Source organism: Symsagittifera roscoffensis, chromosome 1 (genome assembly GCF_963678635.1).
Source record: "Symsagittifera roscoffensis chromosome 1, txSymRosc1.1, whole genome shotgun sequence".
Taxonomy (NCBI): Eukaryota; Metazoa; Xenacoelomorpha; order Acoela; family Convolutidae; genus Symsagittifera; species Symsagittifera roscoffensis.
In genome coordinates, this window is record NC_087062.1 from 21,237,125 (window position 1) to 21,252,087 (window position 14,963).

General features: G+C 36.6%; 1 protein-coding gene across 9 annotated transcripts in view; it reads left to right on the forward strand.

Moving 5' to 3' along the window:
• Positions 1-14,963, forward strand: part of LOC134855423 (uncharacterized) — a 103,194-nt gene that overhangs the window by 60,239 nt on the left and 27,992 nt on the right. For all 9 annotated transcript variants that reach the window (XM_063871971.1, XM_063871950.1, XM_063871986.1 and 6 more), the window contains 2 exons: positions 256-438; positions 13,247-13,385. In XM_063871971.1, coding sequence (XP_063728041.1) covers positions 256-438; positions 13,247-13,385 — 322 coding nt within the window. The remainder of the gene's footprint in view (positions 1-255; positions 439-13,246; positions 13,386-14,963) is intronic.

The window sequence follows — 14,963 nt, forward strand, 5'->3', positions numbered from 1 at the left end:
ACGTGGAAACCAGATAATTTAGAGAAAAATTTCCACAAGCAGTTATTGTCAGTATAGTACTAATGGGACGGTCCTTTGGGCGGTGAGGGTTTCAATTTCCCGAGTTCCTGGTGGGAAAGGGAGTGAAGTCACTGCGACAAATAATGCAAAATTCGAGAAAAAAAATATTTAAGTTTTGACTCGCTAACATTCGGCTACTTTTTCTACATTCGTATACATCATAAAAAGTTCTATTGTTTTTTGTGTGTGTTGCAGTGGCTATGATGACGGCCATGATTCTGTCTCAGAGGAACAACAGTAGAATAGCAATGGACTTCACAGAGTACCACATCACAGACAAGTGTCTCTGTCTCAATCGCACCAGACAAGTGTCTAGTGGCTATGTGAACTGCACTAACCTGCTCACTTTAAACCACAACAGCTCTGTAATTGGATCCAGTGAGTCACCAATCAGTGAAATAAATGGCTAAATTCATTTCAATTAAGTTGACTTCATCGATCTTTTCCTTTTCCCCACCTGCAAGTTCTTACAAGAAATTTTTTGTTCACGTTTTCCGATTGCTATGAAAGATGGCACATGGACTAATTAAGGCATAACAAACATATTTGATCTCCTTATGAAACCTTTAAGATCATTTATCCACGAGGGATAGGACCAACATACGAGCTGTACAGCTCATCACGGCGAACCGGTGTTGTGCCCCTGCTTAAGAACTACATGCAATTTTTTTTGGTTATTTTTCTGGGCTGGGTACTGTTGCCTCACCCTCAAGCAACTTGAAAAAGTCATCGTTACATCACCAAACTGATGCTAAAAAGAGATGGGGGAGGGGCAAGATCTTTTCCATTATGAAAAGTACCGACATACGAAGTACCGACATCAGGGACGAACCACTTTTTGCACCTCATTAAGACCTATGTGCAATTTTTTTAGGTTAATTTTCTTGACCGACAATCAAGGGTTGTAAATCATAGTGGACCTCGAGTTACCGTTATTTCTACTGATAGGTCGAAAACTTAGCACTTCACCCTAGTTGCGCGTTTGTTTCACGTGTGCTCCCTATCAAAGGTTAATTAAGTCAAAACATATGCAAAGTTATGATGAAAACTACGCGGTAAGTATTTCCAAAGAACTACCGATGAATTTTAGAGCGCTTTCTAAATGTTAGCTCCCAGCCAATGCATTAATCAAGTTGCATTCAAAAATTAACTATAACGGTTTTGTGAAAAAGTACGAAACTCGTAATTTCACGGCGCGTGGTCATAACTTGAAAGTGGTATATGTATCCGGTACCGAGCTCACTATCAAAAATCAGGCCTGATCAGGGTAAAATCTGAATTTTTCCATGCCTGCATCAGATCTGCAGCATGTCTAATTTAACCCTGTGCAGATCTGATGCAGATCTGACCAGCTCTGACAACTGAAATATATCAGACCTGATTCACCTCTGCAATATATCAGCAATGATCCAACTTGCTTTACAAACGCCTCGACTCGTCAAACTTCGATGCTCGAAAAACCTTTTAATGTTTTTTATTTTTGAACAACTGCATAATTTATTTCAAAAGAGCACTCAAATTGAAAAAAAAATATCAACACTTTCGCCTAATCGATGAAATTCGAGTGTTTTCCTCATCATTTCATGAAATTGGTTTGCAATGCCTCGTGGTATTTGTTCTGCTGTGCCTGAAACACATCAATGATTTAATTTTTGACAGCTTTCGAAATGAAAAAAAAATACTGCAAGGATAAGGGAAAACCCTGACTACTCAGACTGTTGGTCAATAATTTGTTTTGAAACAAAACGTTTCAAAATGTATTTTTTTGTCTCATTGGCCTTTTGCTTTAAAAGTTTTGCTGCGACCGTCATCATCTTTTTAAAAAAATTTTATCAAAATTTGGGAAATTTTTGATCCGAATGTTTTCGAAGAGAACGATGATGATGATTATTTGATGAGATCATGCTAATTGTCTAAGTTTTTTTTAGAATCAAGTTTTTATCATGAGTTCAATCAAGTAGAGGAAAAAGTAATAACCAAATCAAACAAGTAAACGCTAGTTGAAAACCAATTTGAACTACAGCACGCATATGTTTAGCACTTATTGTTCCGACTTTCGATACGAATGTAACGGAATATTTGTGCTCGGGGTGGGTTTTTTTTCTTCAGACAAATTTCGACTCTTTAACTAGCCATTTTTGACGGAATTTTTAAAAATCATTCAAAAGGTATTGTTGTCCTGAGCTTAAATTTGCGAAGATATTTCACCTATAAACGCGTAAGCGGAGATTTAATCCGTCTTATCAATCGTTCCAAATTGGTTGAACGAAGCTTATTTGCCATAACTGATTGGTTACGACTTTTTAAATAGCCATTTTTGACGGAATTTCTTTATATCATTCCAAAGGTATTGTTGTCCTGAACTCAAATTTGAAAAGATATTCCACCTGTGATCATTTTTTGTTAAGTTACGGGTGTTTAAAGATTGGCAATTTGGCCAATTTGGGACAATTAACGCGCGATATATTTCGTGCTATTAATGCATAAGCGGAGAGTTAATCCGTCTTAGAAAGCGTTCCAAATTGGTTAAAGAAGCTTATTTGACTTAATTGGTTTGTTACAAAGAGCAAAATCTATCCTTTTGTACTTTTTATGGCCCGATGGGGATGATTTTCATAAAAAATTTCAAATTTTAGAAAAAAAATTCATTTTTTTCATTTCATTTATTTTTTTAAATGTTATTAATGCTGCTCCATAAACCATAAAAGGCAGTCGGAACATTCAAGGCTTCGTCCTGATACGAGCAGTCTTGTATGTTTTTATGTTCAGCACGTATGTATTTATTAGCAGTATTTAAAGCTGTACATAAAACTGTACATTTTGCTGTTTTAAAGCTGTACAGTTCTGATTTTAATGTTTTTCTTATGTACGGGATGTGCAGAAGCGGATCTATGATTTTAAAAATTTTGTCGATTTTTTTAGGTCGATCATATTGAAAATTCCGAGTGCTAACAGAACACAAGCAGACCAGCAATTTGTTTAGACAAAACTCTTTGCGCTGCAGGCAAATTGTTGCGAAAAACAGGTCAAAATAGCCATTTTTGGGCACTTTAAGGAAAATGTTGACAAAGTTTTTTTTTGTCGAAAACTTCTCCTCATAATCACTTTATATTGGCGCCAACGGAGCCTTTAGAAAAATTTTAAAGACGGTCAGCCAAAACGGGAATTCTTAAATAGTACCAGAGGGGGGGCCCTTTCCCTTTTGTGTTGGCAGGGGATCGAGTCACTGATGGAGGGAGAGGGCGTCCATCCCGCTTCCTTCAAATCAGCCTTTTTTATATAGATATACGTTTGAAAGCAGTAGCGGATTTAGGGGGGCCGGGGGGGTTTGCACGCCGCCTTCTCAGGGGTTCGACCCCCAGCCGACCCAAAGGTCCTCCCTTTCTACTATTTTAAGATATCCATTTTTGGCTGACTGATTTTAATTTTTATCTAAAGGCGCCTTTGGCGCCAATCTATACTAATTTTGAGGGGGAGCGTGCGCCGAACAAAACGCAATTTTTTGGTCGATTTTTTTCCAAAAAGTGCCTAAAAACGCCTTTTTTGGCCTTTTTTCAAAAATTTGCCTCAGGCGCAGAAAATTTGGTCAAATTAGGGTCTTTATAGCGGTTTCGTAGAGCTCACAAAATCAATTTTGTCGACCTAAAAAAAGGTCGACAAAGTTTTCAATTTTTTTTTTGAAAGTCCGCCCCCCTCGAGAAATTCCTTGATCCGCGCCTGTTTGAAAATATACATCTTGTCTGCTGAATTTGTCAGCGTCAAATCAGTCATCTTTCCAAAATAAGTGAGAAGATCGGAAAGTTTTTGCTGAGATAAAGTCACACATTTTGATTTGAAACTTCAATCATTTTAAGATTTTCAACCATAAAGGATACATCTGGTGGCGAATTCGTTTCCAAAAATGACTAAAATTAGGATCCATAAATCAACCAAAAACATATAAAACCCTCCATTTCACCTTAATTATCATGTCGCTTGAAGTCACAAAAAAAATTGTGCTTAATTTATTACCTCCTTTGTTGGCTAACATGTTTACCTTATTCAAAGACAGGATATGATATTAACAACCGTCAGATTGCTCTAGATAGTCAGAGTTGGTTGATAAGTGAACTCATAAATTTGCACCTGCAGCCCAGTTTAGTATGGTTTACATTAAAGCGCAAGGATCAGCTGTCCTCTCGAAATAGGTCAGAAACAAAGTACCCAGAGAAAAATGAGAACGGACCAATGGTTTTCGACTTTTTGATAAGTCTTAGAAGCCTTTTAATCTAACTGTCTACCAGCCGGCAGAAAGTATACATGCGTGTTTGGCATGTCTGTAAAGTACCAGCGTTAACTTCTGAACAATACAAACGAGAATAGGCGGTTCTTTAGCAACTAACACCGAAAACTCGAATAACAGTCTTTGATGAAACATTTGGTTTTCTAAATGGTTACGACATTAACATGGTTACATGTGCGACTGGTTTTGAACAAAAGATAGACCTCCATTCCGAACTTATTCCCAAATTATATTCTGAATCTGAGGCTTGAAAAGATCCGGCAAGGTATCGGCTCCCTCGGCCTTCAAATGAAACTGTAGCTCAAAGGTTCAAAAATTCTAACGCCCTCGATGTACGCGCTCATGCGAAGTTTTGCCAGCTTGCCAGTCACAGTCTAAACGGCCGAGCAATCTTTTTCGCGATGAAGCATCTCATTTAAGATCAACAAAGAAGGAATTTAAATCGACCGGAAACCATTTCTGTCAGTGCGGGAAGGCTGTCCTTGATTCTCTTTATTAAATCTGTGAAACTGAATAATTGATTTGCATGACTCATCAAACGATTCTACTTTTCAATTTCTATAATCTTCATAAAATATTATTATAAAGTAGTTCAAAAATTGCTGATTTGTCACTTTATGTTATTTTTAATGTGTAATTTTTTTTTCACATTTTGTTTTTCTAAATTCCCCTGAAAGAATTCTACGCAAGCCGCTGAGTATGGTAGAATAGCATTATAAGGAGCTTCAACAATTACAATTTGCTTTTTATAATGAAAAACAAATAAAAAAAGCAAATGAATATTTTTCGTGTGTTTTTCTGTATTAAGATACTAAACAGTTTTCGCTTCTAAAGTTAATAATTTTTTTTGTCAAAAATTGATAACAGAATTTGAAAGAACTTTAAAACATTGATTTTTTTTATTTTTGTTTTTCATTTAATACCTTCTCACGATATGTAAAGTATAAACTGACATATTTTGAGCCTGTATCGCATTAGCCTGAGAAAATTGCTTGCTTTAATATTCAATTTGGAACAATTAATTTGCCGATTATGCATAAATAGCACGAAATATATTGCTTTTTAATTATCCTAAATTGGCCAAATTGATAGTTTTTAAACCCCCATGAGTTTACCAATAATGATGATATGTTTTTAAGTTTGAACTTGGGACATTATTACTTTCCAGATGAAGCATAGAAAATTCCTCAAAAATGGCTTGATAAATATTCAAAATTGGTCTGGAGAAAAACTACCCCGAGCACCAAGGGGTTCCGTCACATTCTTCAAAAGTCGGAAAAATAATGCTGCATCGAATCAGAAAAAAGTCTCATTGTGAAAAACTAGCATAGGAAAAAAGATTTTTGGGCAGTTGAAAGCGCTGGCAGGATTGTTTTTATTCCGACTTTTGAAGAAAGTGACTGAATAATTGTGCTCGTTTTTTTTTCTCCAGACAACCTTCGACTTTATAGGCAACCATTTTATGGAATTTTTTCAAAATTGTTCACCTGCAATCGGTTTTCGTAAAGTTGTAGAAAGTTAAGGATTGCCAATTTAAAGACAATTAACGCGTGATATTTTTCACGATATTTACGCGTAAGCCGAGATTTAATCCCGTCATATTTAACTTTCCAAGATGGTTGAAGGAGGTTACTTGTCATAATTGATACGTTAACATAAGCGAAATCTATCACTTTGTCTTCTGGCGTGTCAGTGGATGATAAAAAACCTCTAAAATTAAAAACTTTAAATAAAAACACCAAAAGAACAACAAGAAATAAAATCACGAATTAAACTCTTTGACAAAAAATTATTTGTGATCTTTTAACGGGTCAACGCTGAAAACAAAAACTCGACTAATCTATTGAAGAGCAACCAGCAAGCTCATTTTATTTTTTAATTTTTTTTCGGAAAATTTTGGAACGCAGTATGGAATATAGTTTCTTTGCTTCTAATTATCAAGATTATGTTGATTATGCTACTAATTTGTTTTTGTTTATGAAAAAATGCATATCATACATATTTCATGTATGAAAACTATATGATAAGCATTTTTTCCGACGGAATTAAAAATCATGATTTTGATTGCCAAAATGCCCTTCATCTTACATATACTTATGCAAATCTTTTTAAAAGTACCCAGGCACGTTTTTTGGTGATTTTTGAAAATTTTATTTTTTTTTCTATGACAAAATGATTGTCTTATATTTTTCATACATAAAAAAATTTACGATATGCAATTTTTTATCGAAAACTTTATATCATTTTTAATGACCAGAAAGCTTGGGTTGAATTCATCTTGTCGAATTTTGGGTCCCGCTTTTGATCGATTTTCATAGAAGCTACTTCGTTCTTGCGATAGAGTGAACCTTGCTTCTCTTTCTGATTCGTGCCTCTACGTATTTTGAAGTTTTATCCATCGTTGAAGTAAATGTCGTAATTGGCACGATTTCAACTAGGTCTCAGGAGTCAAAAATATCCTCTCCTGGGTTTTATTTGTCGTTTCGACCTTTCGACCGTTTCGTCTTTTCGAAGGTTATTATTCGTCATTTCGATCTTTCCAAATCCTAGGCAAATTTCACGGACTTTTTAAGATCTACATATTTTTGCAAATTGATTTGATTTATTGCGATTTTTGTAGGTTTTTCATTCATCGCAATTCTTACAAGAAAACGCGACTAAATTTTTTCAGAAGATTTATTCAATATATCCTGTATTTCAAGCCATTTGACAAAAAATTAGTCTAAGGCAACATAGTAATTGCTGACACACAGTTTTTTGCGTGTTTTATGTCCTATTTTTGGTCCATCTTTAATTAATTATACTTTACTAACATGATGAGAACCTGACTTGCACGCTACAGATTTTATCACGATGCAAAAATAGTTCTGTTGGAATATACGTAGAAGTTTTTTCACGATGCGAAAATAGTTCAATTGGAATCTGTAGAGCAGGAGCAGACAATAAGTGCGGACAAAAAACGATAACTTTTTGATATGTTAAGAGTCATTAGACGGATGCTGCATGCTTTTCAGTAAAATAATTGTTTCGAATTGAGCTTTTTAATCTTTTTTTTGCCAGTTTAGTTTTCAGTTTTTTTTGTCTTGATTACACTAATATTAGAGAAGAGCAGCCTGCTGTAAATTTTTATCACCAAATTAGTAAATAAGTTTAAAAAAATTAGTTTTGTAAATAAATTTTCTCTGTGGTTTTTGAATTTTTGAAAAGGGTAAAAAAAAGGTGAACCATCGGAAAATTTATAAATTCTGTACTAAAAAAACGCGCTGCATGTAACAAAAGCAACCAAGCGCTGTACAAACAGCTCAGATTTTTTAAAGGCATTTTATAAATTTTATTTGAAAGTTTTCGCTCTAAACTTATCAAAAACTTCAAACTTTTTTCAACCTGCTAAAAAAATATGAACTTGGTTATTCATTTTTTATTGCACCCTGTTCGGTGACAACATAAAATTGTATTGATGACAAATTGATGCTTTTAGCCGACAATGAAAGATATTTTTGGACTTTGACTGATGAACTTGATTATTGGATTTTGATTGCCCGTACTGAGGATTTTTGGTGAATTTTGGTGGCACTTAGTAGCCTTAAAACTGTGAATAGAACTGTTTTTATGCCAGACATGTAAATAATGTCGGCAGTTCTGCAATGGGACAAGAACTTCGGCAGGGTTGTTTGATGACAATAACATAAAAGTTCCAGCAAACGAAAATGACCTTTTGTGATAACTTAAAGGACTGAGATATCTAGCCAAGACTTACTTCATCTTGATATATAAATAAATAAGTACTTTAACAAATCATGTCATGACAATAAATTGTGTCTGCTTAAATCTTTCATAGGTCGACTAGAGAGTGAGTGAATAAGCTTGCATAGAATTGAACCGATGTTTGACAGGTCGATAGCGACCTTGATAACCAACAATAGATTAACGACTAAGATTAGAATGACGTCATCAGTAACAATGAATAACACCGCACGACACCTTTGTAGGAAAATTTGATTAATAAATATCTATGTGTCAAAGTGGCACAAGTGGCTAAACTTTTTTGTATGATTTTATTCAAAAATGCGATAAATAGTTGTGGAGGTTTGAGTTCCACGAGCAACCATGCTCGTTACAAGAGGGCAAATTGACAAAACACCAACAAAGAGATACATTTAGTTCCTTATCAAAGACATAACAGAGGTTCCTTATAGAGAGCTCAAGAAAGTAATTTTCACGGTACAGTTTTGCATAATGGTTTACAACGGTAAGTTCCCAAATTGCATAAATCACAATTGGCATAAAATTGAATTTTTTCCCCAAATGGCATAAATTCTAAGTTTTGATATTAATTTAAACGTTTTCTGTCAATTTTTAATTCTAACATTTTGCCAGGAACGAAAGCATGTGAACAAGACTTGGAATTAATTGCTTCCAAACAAATGTTACGCAACAAATTTGTCAAAAAAACTGACCACAAGCAGCTCATTAATAACCGCAAGCTTATGCTTCTTGCTTTTAATTAAAAAAACTACAACTTTTTCAAGATAGAATGTCAATCACTACCCATTAAATAACACCGCACCACATTTCCCCCTCTAGGGAAAATTCCAATCAAACATATGAATTTTACAAAAGTAACGGCATTAATGACAATTTAAGGCGAAAAGACTGAAAAGACTCAACGGCTGAGTAATTAAAGAAATTAAGAGTTTTTAAACAGAGTTTAAGTATAACAATCACAACCATCGAAAGAAGTAGAGGAGTTAAATTTTCATTTCGTCGCAACGGGTTATCCGATACGAGTTTACATTCGGGAAACGGGTGAAATTCCTTGTATAACCCACAGCACCATTGGGAGAACAGACCCTGTGATGTTCCGACTGGAGTGATACTTCTTGTTTGGCCTTGCGAATCGGACCCTTTTATCCGGAAATGCCTGAGTTGAGCTAGTTAGAACTGGAGGCAAGTAGACAGGTGAATCAATTAGATTCACAGAGTGACGAATTGGGCTACCATAAAAGGACGTTTGCTTTTTATGGCATGAAGTGCGCGACGAGTTGGAAACTGAGGAGATATTGCCATCAAGATCCGAGGTAAATTTTGACATGTCGCGATTGGGTGGATCGGAAACTGCCAAATTTGAACTTCGGGAGCACTCTTGTAACTTCGGGACTGGCGATTCATCATCCGACGAAATATAAATTAAATCCGGGCAAGATATAACAGCAGATTTAGCGGGAGAGGTGCCTGCGACTTGACACTAATGGGCACTTCCGGAGGTAAATCTTTGGACGCAGAGGAAAAGGCCGTAAGGTCCACCACCGATGTAGCATCACGAATAATAGATTGAATGCCTGGAGCATCCGACATAGACTTGTCCACCAACTTACTCGCGGAAGAATTGGCCCGCAAAGGTATGGACGACGACAATAGTAGAGTGGGTTGAGGACGAACATGAACTGATACTGTGTTAGCAGTAATCCGAGATCTTTGATGAGTCCATTTGAGAGGTCGGTTATCCTCCGGCGACGTTGAAGACGATGTTGACACAATGGGGCGCTTTTGCCCCTTTTTTGACTGGCGTTGCTTGTTTGCATGAAAAACCTACAGACGTTGATTTAAGGTGCACCGCAAGATGGTTCCTCCTTATCACTTAACCTTTATCAGTAATTTACGTCGACCCAGTAACTTTAACAATTTTGCCTTTGAAAGGTTTGAATAATTCCCGACCAGATTTCCAATCGAAAAATTTCCGAACTAAACTAAATAATCCAATTTACGTTTTGGCTGAGACGGGCTAATTTGGTCTGCCGGCATCTGGTTCCGGAAACGAAGAGTACCCGAGAAAAGATTTGACCTCAAGGTGGCAGCAAGCACTTGGTTACGCTCCGTTAGAGTCCTGAGAGTTTTGACGCCTTCCTCGTGTCTCAAATTTTTCTTTAAGGTCAACCATTGATTGGCTGACTTTGCCAAACTTTCCAAAGCTCGGTAATGGGGAGTTTCTGCGACTGAGTCTGTTAGCCCCCCAAAATATGGCAACACTGATGGGCTGGATTGAACGTTTTTTGACATATTTGATCCTAGGTCGGCTGTCACATTGCTCCCGACGCTGTTCCGCAGTGAACAGATCTCGTTCCAGATGATGATTATCTAAATTAACACGCGAAGGGAGACGTTCCGCCGCGAGAGATAATTCCGTATTTGTAGGACGAACGACATGTAATTCAAAAGGTGAAAACCTTGTCACCGAGTTTTTAAACACCCGAATATCCTCAATAATGTGCCGAAGCCTTTCATGTACACTGGAAAAATCTGGATTCAACCGAGAAGCTCCCAAACGACGCTCAATGGTCTGAATGGAACGTTCCACCAGACCACAACCACTATGGTTCCCGACCGGCAAAATTTTGAGAACTGTTTTTGTCAAACTGTTTACTAACTTATTTTTAAAACCTGAATACTGGTCCGTTTTGATTGACTTTGGAATACTATGACATTGAATATATGATTTCAAGAACTTAATTATCTTTTACCCCCCGTGGAGCGTGTAATCATAGCTGACGGATACTTAGAATACCGGTCGATTGCGACCACTATGTAAATATTGTTACCTGCAGAGTCGGGAAGAGGACCAGCACCGCATAATCGAGCTTGAGTTCCTCATTAGAACAGGACAAAAGAGGTAAAGCTTTGGTCGACTTAAACGAAGTGTTAGCTTTGAGATTCTTACCAAATTTCGTACATTGAGGACAACCTTTACAGAGTTGTATAATATCGCGATGCATTCGAGGCCACGAAAAATATTGGGCTGCATCCACCAGGGCAAGTTGAACCGCGTGTGACCTGTGAAGACGGGCAAGAAGAGGTTTTTGTAAGCAATTTGGGATAGCAATCCGGTTGTCAACCACGACACAATCGACCACTACTGCTGCTACGATTGATCCTATCCGACAGCTTTTTCCCTTGCACAGAAAACGTCGGCTCCTGCTTAATGCGCGCACTCTGGCCCGAATTGGACACTTGATGGGAGAAACTGCCGATACTGTCGGATACCCGAGCTGTTTTTGTAGATTAGAAGCAGTTTGGGCCCCCCTCTCCTGTAACAACGCCGACTTTAAAGTTTCTTTGGAAGTGGTCCCCGGACGGATACATAGTTCTCTTTGAATATACTTATACCTCATTTTTGCAAGGAAGATATCTCTCACCACTTCCTTCTCCTGATCAATCGTCCAACCGCACAAGGCTGCTTGTCCTGTAAGACGCAAATAGAAAGTCTCCAGACTTTCGCGTTCGGCATGTACGGCATTATAAGTTTGAGACGTTCAATGATATAATTTTTCTCCTTTCTGAAGAAAAGAACACAATGCTCGTGAAATTCTTGAAAAGTAATTGCACTAAGGTACGCATGTGGATAACTCTGAAGAAAACGTTTTCTACCTTCATTCGCTGTTCTACCTCGTAGAAACACACACCACGTGCCACTCTGGGGCCTTAAGGCAGACATTCCTCATTCATATCTGCCACTCTACCAACAGCTGCATCGTTTCTAGCAATGCGATTAGCTATGGCTGCTGCCTCTTCATCAATTCCAACAGCCTCTAGTTTTGGGACTGGATCATCATGAACTACACCCGGCAGTTTCAGCAACTCACCAGGATCGCACCTTTCCCGTAGAGTGATGGCTAGATTGAATTGCCCTATCCAAGAATCCCAACTACTGGGTGGATCGGCTGTTGAGTTATGCCAAAATACTGGAACGCCTAACAGGTCAGTCCGGTAGTCTGATGACACAACCGGAACTGCTGGCTGCGCCATGTGATAACTTAAGGGACTGAGATAGCTAGCCAAGACTTAATTGATATATAAATAAATATGTACTTTAACAAATCATGTCATGACATTAAATTGTGTCTAATTAAATCTTTCATAAGTCGACTAGAGAGTGAGTGAATAAGCTTGCATAGAATTGAACCGATGTTTGACAGGTCGATAGCGACCTTGATGACCAACAATAGATTAACGACTAAGATTAGAATGACGTCATAAGTAACAATGAATAACACCGCACCACACCTTTGTAGGAAGTTTTGATTAATAAATATCTATGTGTCAAAGTGGCACAAGTGGCTAAACTCTTTTGTATGATTTTATTCAAAAGTGCGGTAAATAGTTGTGGAGGTTTGAGTTCCACGAGCAACCATGGTCGGTACTAGAGGACAAATTGACAAAAAAACCAACAAAGAGATACATTTAGTTCCTTATCAAAGACATAACAGAGGTTCCTTATAGAGAGCTCAAGAAAATATTTTTCACGGTACAGTTTTGCATAATGGTTTACAACGCTAACTTCCCAAATTGCATAATTCCCAAATGGCATAAAATTGAATTTTTTTCCCAAATGGCATAAATTTTAAGTTTTCATTGTAATTTAAACGTTTTCTATCAATTTCCAATTCTAACATTTTGCCAGTAACGAAAGCATGTGAACAAGGCTTGGAATTAATTGATTCCAAACAAATGTTACGCAACAAATTTGTCGAAAAAACTGACCACAAGCAGCTCATTAATAACCGCAAGCTTATGCTTCTTGCTTTTGATTAAAAAAAACTACAACTTTTTCAAGATAGAATGTCAACCAACATTCAAATTGACAGCTTGGCTTATTTTCTCACATTGCTCACGAAAAAATTGTTCTCGATTTTTTCAAGGCAACTGTTGCATGAAATTTATGCCATTTGAGAATTTTTTCACTTTTATGCAATTTGGGAATTATGTCATTTGAGACTTAATCGCTTACAACCATAAGATTAGTTCATAAATTTACTTTAAAATAATTTTATATTTTGCTTAAAATTTTGCTTTGAAAATTTCTGAAACCATTTAGTTCTGCAAGTTTAACTTGGGTGTGTTTGAAACTAGATACTCTTCTGTGGGAGACCCCGGTGTGGCAGAACCAGACAGAGGCCATCTTCTGCGACCACCCGAAGGATAAGCCAGTCGTGTTCATCCTCATTGTTCTCAACCAGACATTCACTCGCGTCAAACAACTGTGGGACAGGTTAGCAAAGTAATCAATCATAATGGATTTTCATTCAGATTTTGCGGCAACAGTAATTGATGATGAATACCAAAACTAGGTGCTTACGAGATTTTTTGTCGATAAATTGTTCATAATTCTTTCTGAAAATCTCGTGTAATTGATTTTCAAATGTTCTATTCTCTTATTTCGTCAGCATTTTAACAAGGCCAAAGATATTGAATAATGGAGTGTAACTTTGCTGTGAAAATTAAAATCTCTAAAAGGTCTCGTGTCAATTTTGGTTTATCTAAATTCAAAATTTTACACAAAACAAAAGTTTAATAGAGATCCATTCCTTCAATACAGTGGAAAATTTCCCGCCGTTGGTGAAAATTAACTCAGCCAGATAAATTATTAACCTGTAGGAATGTGGCAAAACTTTGTTGAAAAAATTGTGCATCATGAAAAAAAATTCATTGAGAAAAAATATAGATAAAGCCTAATGTTTTTGAGTTCGTTGGAAAACTGCTAAAATAATTTCAAAGCTATCAGAGTAATTAGCGTCCATAAACTAGCTTGGATGCAAGTTTGAGGACAAAATGGGCAAATACAAGATTTTTTTTTTCAAATAAAATTGATTTAAAGCGATTGAAATGGATTATATTTCGGTTACATGACAATTTATCTTTTTCCACTTTACCCTATGCAGAGTTACACTGTGCTGCTTTATTGATTCGACTTTCGAAGAAAACGGAATAGTTATGCTCGGTGTGGTTTTTTTCAGTCAGTTTTCGCCGATCGAGATAATAGTTTTCGAGAAAATTTTTTATACACCATTGAAGATATCGGCTTCCTGAGTTCAAACATAAAAAGATATTTTACCTCCCGATTGTTTTTTGGGATTGAGGAGATTGTTCTAGGGGATTGAAAAATGCCAAATTGGCCATGCTCTGGACTAAAATATGCGCGCTTTGAAGAATTTATTCATTTATTAATTTATTTATTGCTGGTAACGCGAATTATTTATGCGTAGCGAATTATCCCACTCAACATAATCATTCCAAATTGAACTGAGACTAAATAATCAGATCGACATATCAACATTTTACACTTTGACATTGTCCCAAATATATAGGTTTTCAATATTTTCTTTTTCTAAAAACTATTCGATATGAAATAAGGGAAAGTCGGAATATTCAGGGCTTTGCCCTGTTGTACGAGCAGTCTTAATCTACTTTCAAATTGAAGTAAATTTTGTTTATTATTGTCCTCAATACCGCTGTTAGAAAAGCAAACGCTATCGAATTGCATTGGTGTTTCAAAACTTCTGTCAACGATTGGTGGGGTGAAGGTTTTTTTTATTGTTTTTTTTTTCAATTTAGAGCCGTATAGCAAGTTGCTCGGTTTTTTCTTCCGCAACGGTATGCAAGCAGGTTGCAGTCATACTGCTGTTCATCGACTATTGTCATCAAGGCCTGTCATTTCAATAGTTTTCTAGAGTTCGTTTCAGTTTTTCATCCCTTGCTTTTCAGTATATTCGTGGCCACCAATATTAGGAGGACGACGGTTGCATTTCCAAAATATTTTTTTAAAAGTTTCGCCAATTACAGCTTTTAC